This window comes from Chiloscyllium punctatum, chromosome 9 (genome assembly GCF_047496795.1).
Source record: "Chiloscyllium punctatum isolate Juve2018m chromosome 9, sChiPun1.3, whole genome shotgun sequence".
In the NCBI taxonomy this organism is placed as follows: domain Eukaryota; kingdom Metazoa; phylum Chordata; class Chondrichthyes; order Orectolobiformes; family Hemiscylliidae; genus Chiloscyllium; species Chiloscyllium punctatum.
Window position 1 is genome coordinate 18,104,886 of NC_092747.1, and position 23,603 is coordinate 18,128,488.

Below are 23,603 nucleotides of genomic sequence, written 5' to 3' on the forward strand. Positions count from 1 at the left end.
GTTGTAATTGTAACAGCCTCCACCACTTCCTCTGGCAGCTCATTCCATACACATAACACCCTCTGTGTGAAAACGTTGCCCCATAAGTCTCTTTTATATCTTTCCCCTCTCACCCTAAACCTATGCCCTCTAGTCCTGGACTCCCCCACCCCATGGAAAAGACATTGGCCACTTATCCTATCCATGCCCCTCATAATTTTGTAAACCTCTATAAGATCACCCCTCAGTCTCCGAAGCTCCAGGGAAAACAGCCCCAGCCTGTTTAGCCTCTCCCTACAGCTCAAATCCTCCAACCCTGGTAACATCCTTGTAAATCTTTTCTGAACCCTTTCAAATTTCACAATATATTTCCGATAGGAAGGAGACCAGAATTGCACGCAATATTCCAACAGTGGCCTAACCAATGTCCTGTACAGCCGCAACATGTCCTCCCAACTCCTGTACTCAATACTCTGACCAATAAAGGAATGCATACTAAATGCCTTCTTCACTATCCTATCTACCTGCGACTCCACTTTCAAGGAGCTATGAACCTGCACTCCAAGGTCTCTTTGTTCAGCAACACTCCCCAGGATCTTACCATTAAGTCTATAAATTCTGTTAAGATTTGCTTTCCCAAAATACAGCACCTCGCATTTATCTAAATTAAACTCCATCTGCCACTTCTCAGCCCATTGGCCCATCTGATCAAGATTCTTTTGTAATCTGAGGTAACCTCCTTTGCTGTCCACTACACCTCCAATTCTGGTGCCATCTGCAAACTTATTAACTATACCACTTCTGCTCACATCCAAATCATTTATAATAAGTCTCTTACAAAAAGTTGTCAGAAAAGCACCCTTCTACCATATTGTTTGGAGATTTAATATCGTCTCACTGTTCACTCATCACCTAGGTGATGAAGGAGCAGCATTCAGAAAGCTAGTGCTTCCAAATAAACCTATTGGACTATAACCTGGTGTTGTGTAATTTTTAACAAAGACAACTGAAGTATCGACAATCACGCCAGTGTACAAAAAAAAACAGGAACCAAAGTATACCAGCAATTTTAGTACAGTTTTGTATTATCCCTCATATTCAACCATCATATTTAGGTTTTAGTCTCTGTTACATTATTACATTCTTCCAAACTGGCTTAGCAACTATACTGTCATGCATATGACCCATAGTGTGATATTACTCACTACAGTACATTTTTGTTATGAACCAGACCAAACCTCCTCAAAATATATTTAAAAGATAGCCTAGACCTTTTCTTTACTTTTTATTTTCAAGGTAAGCGTAAAGCATTATGTTCCAGATACTACTCTAAGCAAAATACACGTAATTTTTACACTTCTGTTAATGTACAGACATAAAAAGAAAATAATTGACTTAACTGTAACATTATCAAAAGGCTTAACTAAATAATAATATATTAACCAAAACTAATTAACTGTTTCAATATAGTAACAGAGAAAGGAATAAGAGTTTCCACATCCAGCTTCAAGCCCCCATGAACTGCTGAAAACTAAAACTAAAAACCCTGGTTTGGTCAGAACTTGACCCCACCCACTCAGGCTGCTTCTATTGTTCCAACTTTAATCTTACCAACATAGTCTTCAATTCCTTTCTCTCTCGTGTGATTGTTCAGCTCCCACTTAAACCCACCGATACAATTTGTCTCAGCTATTCCTTCTAACAGCATGATTCACTTGCTGGATTGAAAGGTTTCTCCTCATTTCTCCACTGGATTTAGTAGAGACTGTCCTATGTTTTTGATATTTACAGATACCCTCTCAAAACCCCTTCATAATTAAAGACCTTCTGGCAGAAACCCCTCTACAGAAGACAATCCAGCCAATTCAGTCTATCCTATTCATTAAGATATAGTCTGTAACACTCAAGCCACAATGGTGTATCCAAAGGACCCTCTGTATTACGGAAAAGCATCTGGATTCTGCCCGCCAACTTAATAAAGTATTGGACATCTCAGAAGAAAATTTACATCCATAAGAAATAAGAATAAGAGTAGGTTGCTTGGCCTTTCAAGCCTGCTTCGCCATTTAATTGGATCATGGCTGATCCAACATTCCTCATGTCGACTTTTCTGCATTTTCCCCATTACCCTCGATTCCCCCACTGATGAAGAATCTACGTCAGCCTTCAATATAAACAACAACTCAGCTCCCACAATTCTCTGTGACACAGAGTTCCACAGACTCACAACTCTCTGACAGGAGAAATCCCTCCTCATCTGTCTTAAATTGACCACCCCTTTATTCTGAGACTATCCCCTCTGGTCGTAGACTCTTCCATGAGGGGAAACATCCTCTCAGCATTTACTTTGTCAAGCCCATTAAGGATCGTGTATGTTTCAATGAGATCATCTCTCATTCTTCTGAACTCCAGGACAGTGCCAACCTGTTTAGCCTTTGCTCACAATACAAATCCTTCCAAAACAGGGATCATCCTAGTGAATCTTCTCTGAATGCCTCAAATGAAACAATATCTTTCCTTAAATAAGGGGACCAAAACCACTCACAGTATGTCAGAGCACTTTATACAACTGCAGTAAGTCCTCTGTTCTCATTCTCCAACTCCCTTGAAATAAGGCCAAACCTTTCATTAGCCTTCCTCATTACCTGCTGCATCTGTGTTTCATGCACAAGTGCTCACAGGTCCCCATTCTGTTGCAACTTTCTGCAGTTTTCCTCCATTTACATAATACTCTGTTCTCCTTTACAAAATGAATAATTTCTCAATTTCCCACATCGTACTTCATTCTCCACCTTTTTGCCCACTCACTTAACCTATCAATCTCTCTGTAAACTGTCCGTATTCCTCCCGTAACTTGCCATTCCACCTATTTTTTGTGTCAAGCGCAAATTTGGCTACAGTACAATAGCTTCCTTCTTCCATTAGTACAGTTATGGTCCCAGCGCTGATCCCAGTGGAACCCCACTGGTCATGAGTCCCTAACCGGAGCCATTTCTCTATCCTTGCCAATATACTACCTCCATGGGTACTATTACTCTGCCACCTCACAGATCTTGCTTACTATTCATTACTCAATTTATCCAAGAATCCCAGCATTTTTTCAGGAATAATTTTTCTGGGTTGTTGTATGCTATATTCGGTGACAGTGAGAGAAGAAAGAGGCCAACAGGTCTGAGGGAAAGAGACTCATGCTTCGCCAATGCAGTATACAGTATCCGAGGATTTATTAACAGGGCGATAGAGTACAGGAGCAGGGAGGCTATGGTGAACTTGTTTAATTCACAACATAGACTTGGAATGTTGTGCACAGTTCTATGCACCAAACCAGAAAGGCTGGAGAGTGCAGAAGAGGTTTACAAGAATGGTTCTAGGGGTGAGACACTTCAGTTATGAGGATAGGAGAAGCTGCAGCCTTTTCCACTGGGGAGGAGAAGACTAAGAGGAGACGTAATAGAAGATTTCAAAGTCATGAGGAGTCTAGACATGGAGGGAGATAGGGAGAAACTGCTCCAACTTGTAAAAGGATCAAGAGCCAGAGGGCAAAGATTTAAGGTAATTTGCAAAGTCCTATGCAAGAAAAGAACTCTTTTGCAGAATGTACGGTTAGGGTCTGGAATGCTTTGCCTAGAACTGTGCTGGAGACATATTCAGTTGAGGCATTCAAGAAGGCACTAGCTTATTTGAATCAAAACAATATTCAGGATTATGGGAAAAAAGGCAGGAGAATGGCACTGAGTCATGATGTTTATTCAGAGAATAGCTACAGAGATGATGGCCCATTGAGCCCTTTCTGTGCCATAGGAGTTCTGTTATGGTAAGGAATGGGAGCAAGGACCAATAGGAACCCAATAAAGGTATTTTAATCCTTTAAAAGCCAGAAAGGTCAATAAGTGGTTAAATAAGCATCAGCATATGAGCCATCAGTATTAAATTCCAAACAACAATATTACACTCGACAATATTACACTGATGCCCCAGAGCAAAACAAAGATGATCTTAACATACTGATCCACCAATATTTAAACTGTTTCCCAGAAAGTAGCTGAATTAAACCTTTACATTCATTCAAAGCTGAGTAAGATCAATTTTTGATGGCCAAAGGCATCAAGGGAGCATGGGTTTAAGACAGGAAGTTGGAGATGAGACCACAATCTTGAGCTAAACAAAAAACCCAAAGAAACAAGAACAGAAATTGCTGGAAAAAAAAATCAGCAGGTCTGGCAGCATTTGCAGAAAGAGAAGCAGAGGGAATGTTTTGAGTCCAGCAATGCTCCTTCAGAAGAGTCTGAAGCCACTGGGTCCATGTGTTAACTGTGTTTCTCCCTCCACAGATGCTGCCAGGCCTACTGAGTTTTTCCAGCAATTTCTGACTAAGTATCAACCTTGATTTAAGCAGCCTGAAGGGCCAAATGGCCTACTTCTGTTCCTAAGTGCCTTGTTCAAGCACCTGGATCCTCAACTGGCAATACTCCACACTGGACACTCAAATTGGTAAAGTTACTTCAACTAAACATTTGCTTTTCACATTCCCAGCACAGAAACATTAAAACAAAAATTCGTCTCAGTACAAAACCAAACAGCCAGCTAATTGGTGACATTTTGGGTCAAACCTCAGTATTCAGGAATAACACGAGATTTCATTAGAGGACAGAGAGTGGTTGCAACAGCCCCATTATCACTGCATCATGCACCAATTGAAAGGTGGAAGACACACCAGGAGGATATTGGTCTTTGTGGTCAAGCAATTCCCCATATTCATGCTGAGTGCCACACTGTAAGTGGTGTTCCTTACAACAAATGGTCCCAGATGGCAATAAAACTAGGAAATTTATCAATGACAGACTAACCTTCTTTCCTAAACATCGACCTCCAGGTGGATGGCCTTCTGCAGCCTGTCGTATTGTGCTCAACATAATTTCAACCAGTGCTTTCTTCTGTAAGCTGGTCAAAGCTGGAAACGAAGAGGACTCTGTAAATGAAAACTGACTTGCACCTTTCAGCAGAGATTCCGGTCTCAAGACCTCCACCAATTTCCTTACCTTCCTTTCCAGAGTCTTCATCTTCTAGTAATAAAGCCGTCATGGACTCCCAGTCCTTTAGGATGAATGCTGAACAATCCCAGAGACTGTCAACAAGATAGGCTGACTGTGCGTTCCCCTAAAGATGACAAGGTGCAAGTATTAAACTTCAATGTGCAATTGCCCAGTTTTCCCTTCCATGGATTTAGCTGGACTTTTAATCACTCTGCCCTAGATAGCTATGCCTTCAGCTTCCTTGGCTCTGCACTCTGGAATTCCTTCCTTAAATCTGTCTCTCCATCACTTCTGTTCTCCTTGGAGAAGAAAAGATTAAGGGGAGAATTGATACAGGAGTTCAAAATGATGGGGAACATGGACAGAGTAGTTACGGAGAAACTGGAGACTCATTATAAGAAAGGTCAGGAACCAGAGGTCATCATTTTAAGGTGACTGGTAAAAGGAGCAATGGTGACTGAGGAGAAACTCTTTGCCAAAGCAAGGCATTAGGATCTGGAATGTGTGGTGCAGACAGATTTAACTGAGGCCTTCAAAAGAGGGTTGGATTATTATCTGAAGATTGCAGCACCACAGGGAAAGGCCAAGAAGTGGGATGAGACGAATTGCTCTTGCACTGAACTGTGATGGGCCAGATGGGCCAAATGGCCTCCTTCTACACTGTAACCTTTCGGTGACTCTGGTTTACTTCATTGCTTATTTGGTCATCTGACCTAACAGCTCTCTACATGTCTCAGTATTTGATAAGGCCTCTACAAATCACCTAGACATACTTTTAATAAAATGGCACAGTGGCTCAGTTGTTAGCACTGCTGCCTCACAATGCCTGGTTCAATTCCACCCTCAGGTGACTGTCTATGTGGAGTTTGCACATTCTCCCCATGTCCATGTGGGTTTCCTCTGAGTTCTCTGGCTTCCTCCCAGAGTCCAAATTTGTGCAGGTTAGGTGGATTGGCCATGCTAAATTCCCCATAGTGTTCACGTATGTTCAGGCTAGGTGGGTTAGCCATGGAAAATGCAGGGTTGCAGGGGTAGGGTAAATGCTGTTCAGAGAGGCTGTATGGACTGAATGGTCTGCTTTAGAGTGGTACTGGAAAAGCACAGCAAGTCAGGCAGCATCCAAGGAGCAGGAAAATTGCACACTGGATTTATGAATGTGAACATTACTCCGAAAAAATCATGAGTCATGCACCTACATTGAAGTTGAGTACTGTTTTACATTAATAACAATTGTTAAGAATTCTGATGAGAAATTATCTTTTCTTAAAATGCTTGTGTAATGGTCTCTGTATTCAGATACACTGACAAATGCATATGTGTCAGTGGTCTGCTGTTTAATATATTGAGTGCTGAATCAAGAGATCATGTAGCAAGTGTGTAAAAACAATTGTGCAAGTGTCCCCAGTGAAACTGGAAATTTGGAAATAAGCCAAATGCATAGCTCATGTCTGTAATTTCCAGTGATCATTCCTGGCAAGCAAGGATTTCCACCAGTACTGCCATAGGACAAAGGAACTTGCAAGGCATTTAATGTTAAAAGTAGCTAAGTCACACTTGAGTATAATTGACTGGACTGGTGTATTGCAGACACAGTATCAGGCAGAATGCTCCAGGCCAGCCTCCCATCTTCCATCCTGTGTGTAGATGAGGTCCTCTAAACCTTTGCTGCTCACATCACAATGTCACTCAACACATTCGTGTTCACTGACCTATATTAGCTCCGCATCCAGCAATGTCTCAATTTTATAAATCTCACCTGGTTTCCAAATCCCTCAGTAGCCTCCACCTTCCAATTATCTGTAATATTTCCTTGCCTCACAAGCCACTTTCCTAGGGTGGGGGAGTCTAAAACTGAAAGGGATAGGTTGAAGGTGAGAGGGAAAAAATTTAAAAAGGACCTGGGGGTAATTTTTTCACACAAAGGGTGGCGTGTGTATGGAACGAGCTGCAAGAGCAAGTGATGGAGATGAAATACCTTTTAAATGTTGTAATTGTATCTGAATGGATACATGAATAGGAAGAGTTTAGAGTGATATGGGCCAAATCCTGGCAAATGGGACTAGATCAAATTGGGACATCGGATCAGCGTGGATTTGTTGGACTGAAGGGGCTGTTTCCAAACTGTATGACTCTATAATTCTATCTGTACTCCTCTAATCTGGCCTTTTTTTCAGATTAGATTACAGTGTGGAAACAGGCCCTTCGGCCCAACAAGTCCACACTAACCCGCCAAAGAGCAACCCACCCAGACCCATTCCCCTATATTTACCCCTTCACCTAACACTAGGGGCAATTTAGCATGGCCAATTCACCTAACTTGCAGGAATTGAACCTGGGTCTCTGGCGCTGTGAGGCCACAGTGCTAACCACTGTGCCACCATGCCAGCCATTTGTGTACCTCTAGTTTTCATTAGTTCACCACTAGCAGCTGTGCCTTCAGTATCTATGTCCTGAGCTCTGGGGTTCATTCACTAAACTCTCCTCCATCTTCCTCACTCTTTCTCTGAAACACTATTCAAAAATATCTCTCAACTAATCTGTAATTACTATATGACATAATCAACCATTTTAATAGAATCATAGAATCCCTACAGTTTGGCCCAACAAGTCCACACCGACCCTCTGAAGAGTATCCGACCCAGACCCATTCCCCTACCCTGACCGACCCAACACTGACATTTTCTACAAACTCCCAAAGCTACCTGGATTATACTTCCGACCAACTTGCCTCCTGCAAAAATGCCATCCCGTATTCTCAAGTCCACCGCATCTGCTCCCAGGAGGACCAGTCTATCACAGAAGGCCTCCTTCTTTAAAGACCGCAATTTCCCCTCCCATGTGGTTGATGATGCTCTCCAGCGCATCTCATCCATGTCCCGCATCTCTGTCCTCGAACCGCACACCTCCAACCGCAACAAGCACAGAACTCCCTTGTCCTCATCTTCCTCCCCACCAACCTCCATATACATTGCATCATCCTCTGCCATTTCTGCCACCTACAAATGGATCCCACCACCAGAGATATATTCCTTTCCATATAGACCATTCCCATTGCAACCTCGTAAGGTCTATTCCTCCTAGCAACCCACCTTCCCCTCCCGGCACCTTCCCCTGCCACCGAGGGAAGTGCACAACCTGCGCCCACACCTCCCCCCCTCTCCTCCTTCCAAGCCCCCAAAAGGAGTCTTCCACATCCATCAAAGATTCACTGGCATTTCCACACATTTCATTTACTGTATCCGTTGCTCCCGATGCAGTCTCCTCTACACTGGGAAGACAGGACACCTACTTGCAGAGCGCTTCAGAGAACATCTCTGGGACACCCGCACCAATCAACCCCACCGCCCCCTGGCCAAACATTTCAACTCCCCCTCCCACTCTGCCGAGGATACGTAGGCCCTGGGCCTCCTCCATTGCCACTCCCTTATCACCCGATGCCTGAAGGAAGAACGCCTCATCTGCTGCCTCGGGACCCTCCAACCCCAGGGCATCAATGTGCATTCCAACAGTTTCCTCATTTCCCCTCCCCCCACCTTATCCCAGTACCAAACCTTCCAGCTCAGCACCAACCTCATGGCCCGTCTATCTATCTTCCTTCCCACCTATTCGCTCCACCCTCCCCTCTGACCTATCATCTTTACCCCCACCTCCATTCACGTATTGCACTCTCAGCTACCTTTCCCCCAACCCCACCTCCCTCCCATTTATCTCTCCACCCCTGAGGCTCCCAGCCTCATTCCTGATGAAGGGCTTTTGCCCAAAACGTCAATTTTCCTGCTCCTTGGATGCTGCCTGACCTGCTGTGCTTTTCCAGCACCACACTCTCGACTCTGATCTCCAGCATCTGCAATCCTCACTTTCACTGCCAAAGCATGAGGCTGGATACTAGTCTAACGAAAGTACCAGGACACCACCATCATCCCCTTACATCCCACAAGAAAGACTATTCATGATTCACTGGATACTGCCATGTCAAGTGTACAATACAAAACTAATGTAACAGAAATGAAAATTGGATTAGGTGTAAAATGGACAGACTATCTATTGTGAAAGGTCCATGTCAGTGGAGTCAGAAATGAGTCATATAACTGTCTCCACAATCAGAGGAAAAGAAGCTGAAAGAAGTCAGTTAATTAAACACATCAAAGTTGAAATAGGAGTGATTTTTTTTCTGGAATTAAATAAAAGGATCATGTTAGGAAATAGTTTTAAACTTTGTTTTCATGCAATGTACTTGTCTCAATTCAACAAAATAGAAGGCAACCCTTCATTGGTTCCACACGGCAATGCTCTGATTATCAGAGTCAACCTGCCTGCTCTAAAATGTAAACAAAGCTTGACTGCTAACTGTCAATCACTATTAACTGGTGCATTCGCCATCACAACGCTACTACCAATCAGGGTCCACTACCAATCAGTAGTCTCCTTTCATACAAGATTTCCCTTTAAATTAGTATTCTTGCAAGTTGTCCTGATGAGCACAAGATGAAAAACTATGACAAAATGTGTCTTTTTTCAGCACTACTCAAGTTCTGTACCACCAAATAACTATTTGTCTTAGGTAACTTGCATAAAAGAAGAAAAAAAATCATTGTCTTATGTAACTTTGATTTTTTTTTCTTTTATGCAATAAACTTATGTTCTGCTGTGCTGTTAAAAAATACAATACATGTGAATATATTTCAACAACCAACCATCATGGTAACCAACTGCAAAAATTAAACATATGATCTATCATGCTAGCTTTCATTCTGGAATCTGACTTGTTTAGTATTACTATCGGTTGGGATCATAACAAATTATTTCCTTGTGTCAGACCTTACATGAGTGATCAATATTTAATATTACTGTGCTACAAGCATACATCTTACCTCACTCTCCTGATAAAAGTTAACAAGGGTTAACAGATGGTTGAGATTGCAGGTGGGTTTTTCCTTTCTCTCAGGCACTTCATCTTGTACTTCAGACTCCAGGCTGCAAAACAACCTAAAACAGACATTTTCCATTGACTGGTACATCTGGTATTTGTTTTGTCAAACAATTCAGCTCTCAATTGAAGTACACATTGGCTCTTTACTGAAATCTCGACAAATATTGACGTAGGTTCAGAAACCCCCTGCAAATAATGACACTTCTACCAAGACCCATTAATGTATAGAGATATATTCCAAAGAACCAACAGTTCTACTGAAGATGGGCCTATTGCCCAAAGCAAACAGATGGCATCATTTCTTCAGGCATTTTTATCAGTGTACAATAGAAGCAACATAAGAGTAATTCAACAAGATTGTGGGTCTGTTGCTCAAGCTTAAGTCAAGCTTCATTGGAAGAGTATAGTGGACGAAAGGTCCCACTCCAGAAACATGAAGACATAATACATGCTGACATTCCTGTATGGTTATGAAGAAGTTCCACACTGTTGAAGGCTACCCCATCTCCCCTCTCAGCGAGATGATCAGGATTAACTGGCACAAGGGGTCATAATTTTAAGATATTAGAGTCATAGCGATGTACAGCATGGAAACAGACCCTTCGGTTCAACCCGTCCATGCCGACCAGATATCCCAACCCAATCTAGTCCTACCTGCCAGCACCCGGCCCATATCCCTCCAAACCCATCCTGTTCATATACCCATCCAAATGCCTTTTAAATGTTGCAATTGTACCAGCCTCCAACACCTCCTCTGGCAGCTCATTCCATACATGTACCACTCTCTGCATGAAAAATTTGCTACTTAGGTCTCTTTTATATCAGTTCTGTATCCAAATGGCTAGTTCTCCTTGTATTCCATGAGATCTAACCTTGCTAATCAGTCTCCCATGGGGAACCTTGTCGAACGCCTTACTGAAGTCCATATAGATCACATCTACTGCTCTGCCCTCATCAATCTTCTTTGTTACTTCTTCAAGAAGCTCAATCAAGTTTGTGAGACATGATTTCCCACACACAAAGCCATGTTGACTATCCCTAATCAGTCCTTGCCTTTCCAAATACATGTACATCCTGTCCCTCAGGATTCCTTCCAACAACTTGCCCACCACTGACAACAGGCTCACTGGTCTATAGTTCCCTGACTTGTCTTTACCGCCCTGCTTAATCAGTGGCACCACGTTTGCCAACCTCCAGTCTTCTGGCACCTCACCTGTGACTAACGATGATACAAATATCTCAGCAAGAGGCCCAGCAATCACTTCTCCAGCTTCCCACAGAGTTCTCGGGTACACCTGATCAGGTCCTGGGGACTTATCCACCTTTAACCATTTCAAGACATCCAGCACTTCCTCCTCTGTAATCTGGACATTTTCCAAGATGTCACCATCTATTTCCCTACAGTCTATATCTTCCATATCCTTTTCCACAGTAAATACTGATACAAAATATTCATTTAGTATTTCCCCCATTTTCTGTGGCTCCATACAAAGGCTGCCTTGCTGATCTTTGAGGGGCCCTATTCACTCCCCAGTTACCCTTTTGTCCTTAATATATTTGTAAAAACTCTTTGGGTTCTCCTTAAATTCTATTTGCCAAAGCTATTTCATGTCCCCATTTTGCCCTCCTGATTTCCCTCTTAAGTATACTCCTACTTCTTTTATACTCTTCAGGATTCACTCGATCTATCCTGTCTATACCTGACGTATGCTTCCTTCTTTTTCTTAACCAAACTCTCAGTTTCTTTAGTCATCCAGCATTCCCTATACCTACCAGCCTTCCCTTTCACCCTGACAGGAATATACTTTCTCTGGATTCTTGTTATTTCATTTCTGAAGGCTTCCCATATTCCAGGTATAGAGGGGTCATCAGAGATAGGTCCTTTACGCATAGAGTTGTGAATGCATGGAAAGCGTTGCCAGCAGTGGTAGTGGAAGCAGAGTCATTAGGGGCATTTAAGCGACTGCTGGACATGCACATGGATAGCAGTGAATTGAGGGGAGAGTAGGTTAAGTTATTTTATTTTACATTAGGATTAATCCTCAGCACAACATCATGGGCCAAAGGGCCTGTTTTGTACTGTACATTTCTATGTTCTATGTTAAAGGTCCTGTGGCAATATTTCAAAGAAGAGTAGAAACATTCATCCCTGACTAATGTTTATCTTTCAACCATATAAATTACCATTAATCGTTAATCTTAGATTATTTATCTCATTCTTGTTTGTGGGAGCTGTCTGTGTGTAATGTGGCCATTCATTGCAAAACCTCAGACATCCTAGGGTCATGAATGGCAATATGTAAATGCAATGGCCTTTCCAATAGAGGGTGAAAGGAAAAGCCCAAATATTTCCGAAAGCGAGTCCCACTCCATTTTTGTTACTTCACTGGAAATGGAGAGCACAACTATTGGCAAAATGATGGCAAGGGAGCAGTTCAGATCTGAGGAATATCAGAACCATCAAACAGCAAATCCTTGAGCCATTGTTGCCTGGAGACCGTGATATGCCTACAGAGATAAAATAACTTTTCCTCCCTCAAGTGCACCACTTGAAATTTTCTCAAGAGTTATTTTCATTTTTGGGGGCTCCTTGTTTGTTTTCACTAATTCATTTATTATATGGCGCAGTCACAGAGTAATAAAACATACAATATTAGTGTGGACATAAAGGGTATTTAGAGTCATAGAGTCACGGAAACAGACCCTTCAGTCAAACATGTCTATGCCGACGAGGTATCCCAACCTAATCTAGTCCTATCTCCCTCCAAACCCTTCCTATTCATATACCCATCCAGATGTCTTTTAAATGTTGTCATTGTACCAGCCTTCATCACTTCCTTTGGCAGTTCATTCCATACATGCACCACCTTCTGCGTGAAAAAGTTGCCCCTTAGATCCCTTTTACATTTTTCCTGTCACACCCTAAAACCTATGCCCTCTAGTTCTGGACTCCCCCCACCCCAGGGAAAAGACCTTGTATATTTATCCTATCCATGCCCCTCATGATTTTACGAACCTCTACAAGGTCAGCCTCCAATACTCCAGGGAATGTAGCTCCAGATTATTCAGCCTCTCCCTATAGCTCAAATTCTCCAACCCTGGCAACATCCTTACAAATCTTTTCTTCACCCTTTCAAGTTTCACAACATTCTTCCAAGAGGAGGGAGACCAGAATTGCACACAACATTCCAAAGTGGCCTACCCAGCGTCGTCCCGCAACATTACCTCCCAACTATTTGTCCTCAGAGAGAAACAGAATTAGAAAAAATCATCAATAATCATCTCTTCATTGAATTTAAAGCCAAAACATACAAGGAAAGTTCTTAGATATTACAATATTTAAATTTGTTTAGGATAACAGACAATTGATGGGCGGAAGGGCCTGTTTCCACACTGTAGGGAATCTAATTCAATCTAAAATTAGAAACAATTTGTTTTTCCAAAACAATGGACACATATTTCTACATTCAAAAAGCCATCACCCTGAAAACATCTTAAATAGATTGGTGAGGTCACCATTAATGTGCTCCCATTATACATGTACAAAGTTGAAGCATTTTAGCATTAGTTAATATCCTGTCTTACTGCATTCAGATCTCAATCTCAGACATGTGTAACAATTAACATAGTTACAGTACGACCCACTACATTGAACACAAGTAAAGCGGCTCCTGAACTTAAACAGCATTAATCTATCGATTTCACATTAATTTGCAAGGAATTCCTTACCTCAGTGATTAAAGATTTCTTAGGCGTTACTGAGCTATTTGTCAACAGGTTTAAAACCTTACTCTCTCCATCGCAACCTCCCTCTCCATTCCCTCTTGCAATGTCATTTTCCACTACAGCCCCCATGCCCATCCTGCACCTTTTCTACACAAATAACTATTTTACAGTCCTCTCCTCTCCCCACATCCTTACAACGGCTCCCTTCTCCCCACACTCCTATCTTAAAGTCTTCTCTTCCTCCCCATGCATCTTGCAACATCGTTTCCCTCCATTACACTCATGGCCCTCCATTCTCTCTCTGCAACCTTTTTTGCACCCTCCTTCTACGCCCCGCCCCCCCAACACCCACAGATCCTTCCATCCCCACCCACCCAACATTTGGAAACCAGGAAAAGACTGTCAATTCCAGCCTCAGCTAAAGTTGTCTCCCCACACCCCCACCCCCCAACTCCCTCACTGATGCCCCGTCTATCTGCTGCTCCTTCAAACACGTTGTTTCTCTCCCTCTCATTGGTGAGCCTATCAGCAGCAGGAATAAGCGAGAATTGCCTCGTGATTGGAGGAATGGCTCTTCCTTCTCTTCTGTTTACCAGGGAGACTATTCTCTGATTGGTCGCCCTCATGTCTGGATTTTTCTGGGGAGTTGAGAATTGTATGACCAACCTCAAGGACTCTGAAGACCTCAAAAATGCCGCCACAACAACAACAACTTGTAGCCCATTTATATTATGGAACCGCCATCCCGCCCCAGCCCAACCCCAATAAAGCAACTCTCTCATTAGAGAGAGAGAGAGAGAGAGATGACTGATGGTTGTTTGATCTGAGTGTCACCATGCCTCAGGCAAGCAGAGAGGTCGAGAAGGAGAATCCTTTATGATAACCTTAGCCAGTGAGAGAATTGAACCCACGCTGTTGGTATTACTCTGCATTGCAAACCTGCCAGTCAGCCAATTGAGTTAACCAACCCACTACGGTAGATTAGGATTAAGTTGCCACAGCCTGAATGGATAATCACTTATTTTCAATGCAGTGTATTACACATCACCTGCAGGTGGAGCTACTATCTACAGACTCTTACTGACACTGCGAACAGGCACATTTTGATATTATGGAAAACAGTTCACAGATAAATGCTCAGAAAGCTGACATACCTGACCCAAAATTGCCCTGGGGTGATTTGTTTTAGAAGGATAACTGTTGAAAGACTACATCTTTGCAACTTGTGATGGAGGGATACACTTGTACACTTACAGGTGCCTCTTAGTTCTTGTGTTGGAGGTCCATCAGGCCATTGAAAAGCAGTGGGCTTGGCCACAGATATTTTGCAATGTATCCTCCTGTAGTGATTGGAACAAGGGCCAGGTGGACCTCATTGACTATGAGGTCCCCAACTGGGGATATTAGCCTGAGCCAATCAGAGAACCCTGGCTGACAGATTTCACCAGGAGATTGCATGCGGTCTCCACCAACACCCTGGAGTTGTTCAGGGAGAGGTGGGCACTGCAGGGAGTGGAGTGTATTATTCCCCCTCCAACTCTATTTTGATTTAGTCCCTACCCTCCCCTTCACTGTTTTGATCACACAGCATTGCCCTTTGATGTGAAGGGCTCTGCTTGTCACTGGCCACTCGGGTGTTTCCTATCTTCCTGGTGGTGGAAACCGAATAGAGACTTGTGCACTTTGTGTCTCTCACTGTGTCTCACACCCGCACACACACACAACATGGGTGCTGAGGGAAAAACCTAAGCACTACCGCAGTTAGGCGGTAGTGTGGGGGTTTATAAGAAAAAAAGAAAAAAGAAAAAATACCAGGAGATTGCACATGGTGTCCACCGACACCCTGGAGTTGTTCAGGGAGAGGTGGGCGCCGCAGGGAGTGGAGTGTATTATTCCCCCTCCAACTCTATTTTGATTTAATCCCTGCCTTCCCCCTTCACTGTTTGATCACACAGCATTGCCCTTTGATGTGAAGGGCACTGCTTGTCACTGGCCACTCGGGTGTTTCCTATCTTCCTGGTGGTGGAAACCGAATAGAGACTTGTGCACTTTGTGTCTCACACCTGCACAGACACAACATGGGTGCTGGGGAAAAATAAGCACTACCGCAGTTAGGTGGTAGTGTGGGGGTAAAAGAAAAAGGAGTGTAAAAAGAAATTTTTTTTTTAAATAACCAGGAGATTCAGAGAGTCTCCTCATTCTAAGGACTGGGTTTGAGCTGGCTGGTCAGAGCCCATACACATGTTAAAAAGGGTGACTTGATGATGGGGTACCAGCTTCGGTGCAGTTAGATTAGATTAGATTCCCTACAGTATGAAAACAGGCCCTTCGGCCCAGCAAGTCCACACTGACCCTCCGAAGAGTAACCCAGCCAGACCCATTCTCCTACCTTATATTTACGCCTGACTAATGCACTTAACACTATGGGCTATTTAGCGTGGCCAATTCACCTGGCCTGTACATCTTTGGATTGTGGGAGGAAATCGGAGCACACAGAGGAAACCCACACAGACACGGGGTGAATGTGCAAACTCCATTAAGACAGTCGCCCAAGGCAGGAATCGAACCCGGGTCCCTGGTACTATGAAGCAGCTGTGCTAACCACTGATCCACCATGCCGCCCTAACTTCACTTCCTTTCTAAAGGCACTTTGACAATGACCATAGGATTTTCTGCTTCTGTACCACTGAGCGCAAAATTCATAACACAACCAGTGAAAGGTCATGGGCTAAGAAGACGGAAATCCCAGCTCACTTCTGTGGTTTGTAACTCTCGAACTATCTCAATGCTGTTAGACCATTTGGTATGTGCCTCAGGTCAAACCAATTGCTTTGACCTTAGATTGGAGCCACAGATTTCAAATGATAAGACAAGCAATATTTTAAACAATTTCAAACTCCTGTGTTACAATCCACAGAGAATCAGTTCAGATATTCATTATGCTTATTTTTCTTTTTGCACTAATTTAGTTGATAAACATTGAGGAACCAACCGCACATTGGTTGGTCAACACAAAAATATGTCAGCCATTTATTAAGTATTTGAGAAGTTGCTAGTCTTATAGTCTTTTGGAATGTCTTGGATAGATTCACTGTCATCAATCCTCCTCTTGATACCAGTCTCTATTACCAATGTCAAGTGCGAACAATGCCCACCCCAAAGTCCTCAGCAGAAATTAATTTTGATAAGCATTACAGGTTTATAGTAATCAGTTATGCCACATCTGAAATGATGGATTCTGGATGACACTCAGGTAGTTGACCTGGTAATCTGATAGCCACAATGCAGAGAGACAGTGAGAAGGGGATCATGTGAAAACATAGATGGGATGGGGAAATGGGCCAATGGAACACAACTATATGGATAGGAGGAGTATATACAGCCAGATGTTATGGACTGGGAGAGAGAGAGTCCATGGTAAGACATTTGGTTGTATTTAAGAGTATGTGAAACATGCTCACACAGAACTGATAGCAATTACAGAGCTGGCTAGCTCCTCCCAGGAAGAGTCCTTTCTACCCTGGTGGGAGGACCTTTAGTGTGATGGAGTAAGGTATTAACTGCTTATTCAATAGTTATTCATGTTACTAAGTTGAAGAATGTGTACAGTGTCTGACTTGGTAGCTTCCTCATATCAAAGTGAGACTTAATCATATACACTGCGTCATTCTCCCCTCCAGTCATGTATACAGAAAAGGTCACCATATCTACGTAAAGGGCACCATAACATTTGGATTCAATATTGAGTACAATAACTTTATAGCTGGAGCTCTCCCATGTCCTTAGCTCAACCTCCACACACTACTTTGTTATCATACAGTCTGCTATTAAACACAAGCCATTAATAGTCTCCATTAACAGCTATACACCGTCCTGACCAGAACATCATCCACTCCTTTGTGTGTCCAACTGTTCTTTGCTCTCTTTGGGCTCTAACCCCACATACTCCTTAGCCCCATCTTATCTTCTACATATAAACCAACACTTTCTTCGTTAAGATCAGTTCTGAGAAAGGGTCACTCAATCTGAAACATTAAGTACGATTTCTCTCCACAGATACTGGCACACCTGCTGAGCCTTTCCAGCACTATAACAATACTGGCATCCAATTCTCTCTCTTCCCCCTTTCTCACCTCCTTGCATCCTAAGCTATTGGCAGCATTTTCCGGTTTCTTGTGGGGCCCCAGCCTATGGTCTGGACAAAATGAGATCACTGCTGAACATCACCATACATTCCAGCAGAGGTCACCAGAGAGCAGGCAGGAATTCCAAACATGGATGATTTTGCAAGTACATAGCTCAGGGTCACTAAGGTCCATGACATTACAGCTCGGATTACCTTTTTTACAAACAACATTCCAAAAAGTCAACGACCACAAAAGCTGCTGCCTAAGGTTAAGTTGTCACAGTCCTGCCATTTAATTCTAGCACCTTCCAGCCTTTGGGAGAGATATTGGACCTCACTGTGCCTTGTGCCTTTACAAACGGGTGTAAAATAATTGCAACAAGAAGTTTGTTTGGGGACCAATAATCTGCGCCCCTCAGCTGCCCAAAAGATGTCCATCCCAATAATAGATCATCTTATGAATGAACCACAACACCAATGCTCTAACAATTGAATGTTCCTCAGCTGTTGCTCCACTTCAGAGACTTGTTTTGGGGTGTTGAGGTATCACTTTTGTTCCAAGACCCATTACTATCCTAATTTCCTCTAATTCAAAAGACTTGCACTTACTTTCTGTGCAGGAATTCACCAGCTGCCAAAGCCACAGGTCTTTGTGCTGAATAAACCAACTGATATAACTGTTCACAGTCATGAGAAGTTAAAAACTCTTCGCAGTTCCTGCAGGAAATTAAGAAACAGATTCCAATCATTTTATTCCACGTTGTCATTTGTGCACTATTTTTCTGGGCAGTACAGAACTCAAATAGCGCTGAAAAAATGAGACAAGTTGCCAAAACCTTTTATCTTACACTCTTTTGGATAAAAGCAAGGGAACCAAATTTGAAATCAATCTGTACTTCAGGAGCAAATGTGCTGCTTAGTAGGCAGCATGATTGGCGAAGGGGAGGAAACGGAGTGGAACTATACACTCCCCAAACTCCCAGGTAATTACAAAAAAAAGCACGGGGGGGGGAGAGGGGAGGAGGGGGGGGGGGGAGAGGGGAGGAGGGGGGGAGGAGGGGGGGGGAGGGGGGGAGGGAGGGGAGGAGTGGAGGGAGTGGGGGGGGGAGGGAGGGGAGAGGGAGGGAGGGAGGGGAGAGGGAGGGGAGAGGGAGGGAGGGGAGAGGGAGGGAGGGGGGGAGGGAGGGGAGAGGGAGGGAGAGAGGGAGGGAGGGAGGGGAGAGGGAGGGGAGAGGGAGGGAGGGGGGGAGGGAGGGGGGAGGGAGGGGGAGAGGGGGGGAGGGAGGGGAGAGGGGGGGAGGGAGGGGGAGGGGGGGAGGGGGGGGGGAGAGGGGGAGGGGAGGGGGAGGGGGGGAGGAGGGGGGGGGAGGGGGAGGGGGGAGGGAGGGGGGGGGAGGGGGGGAGGGGAGGGAGGGGAGAGGGGGGGAGGAGGGGGGGGGAGGGGGAGGGGGGAGGGAGGGGGGGGGAGGGGGGGAGGGGGGGGAGAGGGGGAGGGGGGGAGGGGGGGGGAGGGAGGGGGAGGGAGGGGGGGGGAGGGGGGGGGGGGAGGGGGGGGGGGGGGGAGGGGGGGGGGGGGGGGGGGGGGGGGGAGGGGGGGGGAGGGGAGGGGGGGGGAGGGGGGGGGGGGGGAGGGGGGGGGGGGGAGGGGGGGGGGGGGAGGGGGGGGGGGGGAGGGGGGGGGGGGGAGGGGGGGGGGGGGGGGGGGGGGGGGAGGGGGGGGGAGGGGGGGGGGAGGGGGGGGGGGAGGGGGGGGGAGGGGGGGGGAGGGGGGGGGGGGGGGAGGGGGGAGGGGGGGGAGGGGGGGGGAGGGGGGGGGGAGGGGGGGGGAGGGGGGGGGAGGGGGGGGGAGGGGGGGGGGGGGGGGGGGAGGGGGGGGGAGGGGGGGGAGGGGGGGGGAGGGGGGGGGGAGGGGGGGGGAGGGGGGGGGAGGGGGGGGGAGGGGGGGGGAGGGGGGGGGAGGGGGGGGGGAGGGGGGGGGGGAGGGGGGGGGAAGAGGGGGGGGAGGAGGGGGGGGGAAGAGGGGGGGGAAGAGTGGGGGGGAAGAGGGGGGGGGAAGAGGGGGGGGGAAGAGGGGGGGGGGGAAGAGGGGGGGGGAGAAGAGGGGGGGGGGAAGAGGGGGGGGGGAAGAGGGTGGGGGGAAGAGGGGGGGGGGGAAAGAGGGGGGGGAAGAGGGGGGGGGGAGAAAGAGGGGGGAGGAAGAGGGGGGGGAAGAGGGAGGGGGGGAGAGGGAGGGGGGAGGGAGGGGAGGGAGGGGGGGAGGGAGGGGGGGGGAATGAGGGGGGGGGAGTGGGGGGGGGGATTGAGGGGGGGGGGAGGGGGGGAGGAGGGGAGAGGGGGGAGAGGGAGGGGGGAGGGGGGGAGGGGGGGGGGAAGGGGGGAGAGGGAGGGGGGGAGGGGGGGGGAGGGGAGGGAGGGGGGGAGGGGGGGGAGGGGGGGAGGGGGGGGAGGGGGGAGAGGGAGGGGGGGGAGAGGGAGGGGGGGGAGAGGGAGGGGGGGAGGGAGGGGGGGGAGGGAGGGGGGGTTTGGGGAGGGAGGGAGGGGGAAGAGGGGAGGGAGGGGGGGAGAGGGAGGGGGGGAGAGGGAGGGGGGGAGAGGGAGGGAGGGGGGGAGGGAGGGTGGGGAGGGGGGGGGGAGAGGGAGGGGGAGAGGGAGGGGGAGGGGGGGGAGGGGAGGGAGGGGGGGAGGGGGGGGGAGGGGGGGAGAGGGGGGGGGAAGAGGGAGGGGGGGAGAGGGAGGGGGGGAGAGGGAGGGGGGAGAGGGAGGGGGGGAGAGGGAGGGGGGGAGAGGGGGAGAGGGAGGGGGGGGAGGGGGGGAGAGGGAGGGGGGGAGGAGGGGGGGGAGGGAGGGAGGGAGGGGGAAGAGGGGAGGGAGGGGGGGGAGAGGGAGGGGGGGAGGGGGGGTGGGGAGGGAGGGGGGGGAGAGGGAGGGGGGGGGGAGAGGGAGGGGGGGAGGGAGGGGGGAGGGGGGGGGAGGGGGGGGAGGGAGGGGGGAGGGGGGGAGGGAGGGGGGAGGGGGGAGGGGGGGAGGGAGGGGCGGAGGGGGGGAGGGAGGGGCGGAGGGGGGGAGGGAGGGGGGGTGGGGTGGGAGGGGGGGGGAGGGGGGGGAGGGGGGGGGGGAGAGGGAGGGGGGGAGGGGGGGGGAGGGGGGGAGGGGGGGAGGGAGGGAGGGGGGGGGAGGAGGGGGAGAGGGAGGGGGGAGAGGGAGGGGGGGAGAGGGAGGGGGGGGAGGGAGGGGGGGGGAGGGAGGGAGGGAGGAGGGGGGAGGGAGGAGGGAGGAGGGAGGGAGGGAGGAGGGAGGAGGGAGGGAGGAGGGAGGGAGGAGGGAGGGAGGAGGGAGGGAGGAGGAGGGAGGGGTGGGGGAGGGAGGGGGGGTGGGAGGAGGGAGGGGGGAGAGGAGAGGGAGGGGGGGAGAGGGGAGGGGGGGGAGAGAGGAGAGGGAGGGGGGGAGAGGAGAGGGAGGGGGGGAGAGGAGAGGGAGGGGGGGAGAGGAGAGGGAGGGGGGGAGAGGAGAGGGAGGGGGGGAGAGGAGAGGGAGGGGGGGAGGGAGGGGGGGAGGGAGAGGGAGGGGGAGGGGAGAGGGAGAGAGTCAGGGGCTGGGAAGGGAAGGTATTTGAAATCGGAGAACTCAATGTTGAGTCTTCTGGGCTGAAAGCTGCCCAGGTGGAAGATGAGGTGTTGTTCCCCCAATTTGCTATGGCAACGGAGGAGGCCAAGGATGGTCATGTTGGAAAAGGAGTGGGAAGGGGAATTAAAATGGGCAGTGACTGGGAGGTCCAGTTGGCCCTTGTGGGCCTGGCTGAGATGCTCGGCGAAATGTGCTCTTAGTTTACATTTGGTGCCCCCGATCAGGAGCACCTGATACAGTAAACATGGTTGGAGGAGAGGCAGGTGAACCTCTGTCTCACCTGGAAGGACTGTTTGGGGCCCTGGATGAAGGGGGGAGTGATGTGCCAGCAGGTTTTGCATCTTTTGTGATTGCACAGGAACAGGGTGGGGGTTGGTGAGGAGAGTGGCGTGAATCTAGTTGTTGGACTTTCAGTTTCTGATCTCTAACTCTGTTGAAGTTTATCAATATTGGAGTTACTTGGGAGAGATTCAGTTGCTTTCCAATGGCCTTGCCTCAATCCAATTCATTGCCAGTGTTCAGTTCTTTGTGAGCCTGTAGGCTACACTATGAACTCCAACAGCAGTCCCCACCATTATATAATGCTGGCAGAAAAGATCATTGGAATAAACAGAGGATATCTTATTTCTGTTGCAATCAAGTTGAGTGAGACTTTTCTTGCTCATTAATTGTCAGCTTCTGCCAGGTTGCAATCAGAATTTGAGTCTTATGATTACATTGCACACCAGAAACTTCACTGTGTCATAAAGAATGCCCTTCACATCTCTGACTGTCAGTACTCTCCTATCCTCCCCTTGATAGGCCAAAGAGCCTCTTCTGTGCTGTATGGTTCTATGGTTATGCCTCTATGACTGTCATCCTCCAATCTCACTCCTGAATACCTCTTCTCACTTACTTCCAACAACCTCCTGTCCTATTGATGTCTTCACTTGCCTGTGAGCCACTGCGTCATAACCCATTACATGGGGTAGCATTTAAATACGGACACAGCAAAATGTTTAATCTCAAATTAATTCCATGATTTATCAACTAAGTTAAATAACACTAGAACAGATCCCACAATGTGGAGTTAGGGAAAACAAAGTATTTACATTAATTGCAGGATGGTTTAGTTCACTGTAATTCACTTCGCTGATCCAAAAATCTATATTTCTAGAACTGACTGAGGTAACGCAACTGAAAAAACTCATTCTAAAAAGAAGCATTTACTTACTCCAGCATGAGAGTTAACACCTTGATTGCTTGGACAGCTACTTCACTTTCTTTGTCCAGTGTCATTGATATGATTCTATCCTGTTGGAAAACAACACAACACAGTACAGCAATGGACATCTGCATTAATTACAGTGAGAACAACTTCCTAAAACTGACAGCAGTGTTGGCCTTCAGAGTCATGTGATCATATTTCCTAATTTGATCTCCTCATGGGATGGGGTGTTGCTAGTAAGGCCAGCATTTAGCATCCATTTTGATTGGCCCTGGAACTGGATGGTTTACAAGGCCACTTAAAAGGCTATTTATAGTCAACCACATTCCTTTCGGCCTGAAATCACCTGTAGGCCAGACCAGGTAAAGGTGACAGACTCCATTCCCTAAAAGGGTATCAGTGAACCAAATGGGTTTTTACAGCAATCAAGACTGGTTACATGATCAGCATTTACTTCCAGATTTTTATTGACTTCCAACCTCACTATCTGCCAAGGCAGGTTTCAAATGTCCCAGATATTAGCCAGGAGTTCTGGATTGTTAGCGCACTGACATTATCACTTCTTCATTACCTCCTGATTTCCTGTCCAAATGAAAATTTAATAACACAGCGTCCTCTAATTATAGGGTCTAAATACGTTTTTAAGATAACCAAAATGATCATGTGCGAATCATACATAGAACAACCCTAACCCTAAGTTATTCTCTTCCAGGCACAGCTAATAACTGGTTGTATAAACGTGTGCATGTGAAGTAGTTTGACTGATACAGTCATTAGGACGGGTTTTCCCACTTGAAAAAAATCCAAAATTCTAATAGGCCTGTCCCAAAATCAGACCTAGTGTGAAACAAGCCAAAGACTTTTGCCAATGTCAGACAACCCAGACCTCCTTACCAAACAACCACCAGGGCTGAAGTCAATTTATAAAATCAAGGTGACAACACATGATTATAAAAGCAAGTCACAAATGATTGGCTC

At 47.1% G+C, this 23,603-nt stretch overlaps 1 protein-coding gene across 3 annotated transcripts in view; it reads right to left on the minus strand.

Moving 5' to 3' along the window:
* Positions 1-23,603, minus strand: part of LOC140481162 (cohesin subunit SA-2-like) — a 151,897-nt gene that overhangs the window by 55,373 nt on the left and 72,921 nt on the right. For all 3 annotated transcript variants that reach the window (XM_072576931.1, XM_072576929.1, XM_072576930.1), the window contains exons 13-17: positions 22,632-22,711; positions 18,404-18,511; positions 9,884-9,998; positions 5,019-5,136; positions 4,827-4,930 (exon numbers count right to left, since the gene is read on the minus strand). In XM_072576931.1, coding sequence (XP_072433032.1) covers positions 4,827-4,930; positions 5,019-5,136; positions 9,884-9,998; positions 18,404-18,511; positions 22,632-22,711 — 525 coding nt within the window. The remainder of the gene's footprint in view (positions 1-4,826; positions 4,931-5,018; positions 5,137-9,883; positions 9,999-18,403; positions 18,512-22,631; positions 22,712-23,603) is intronic.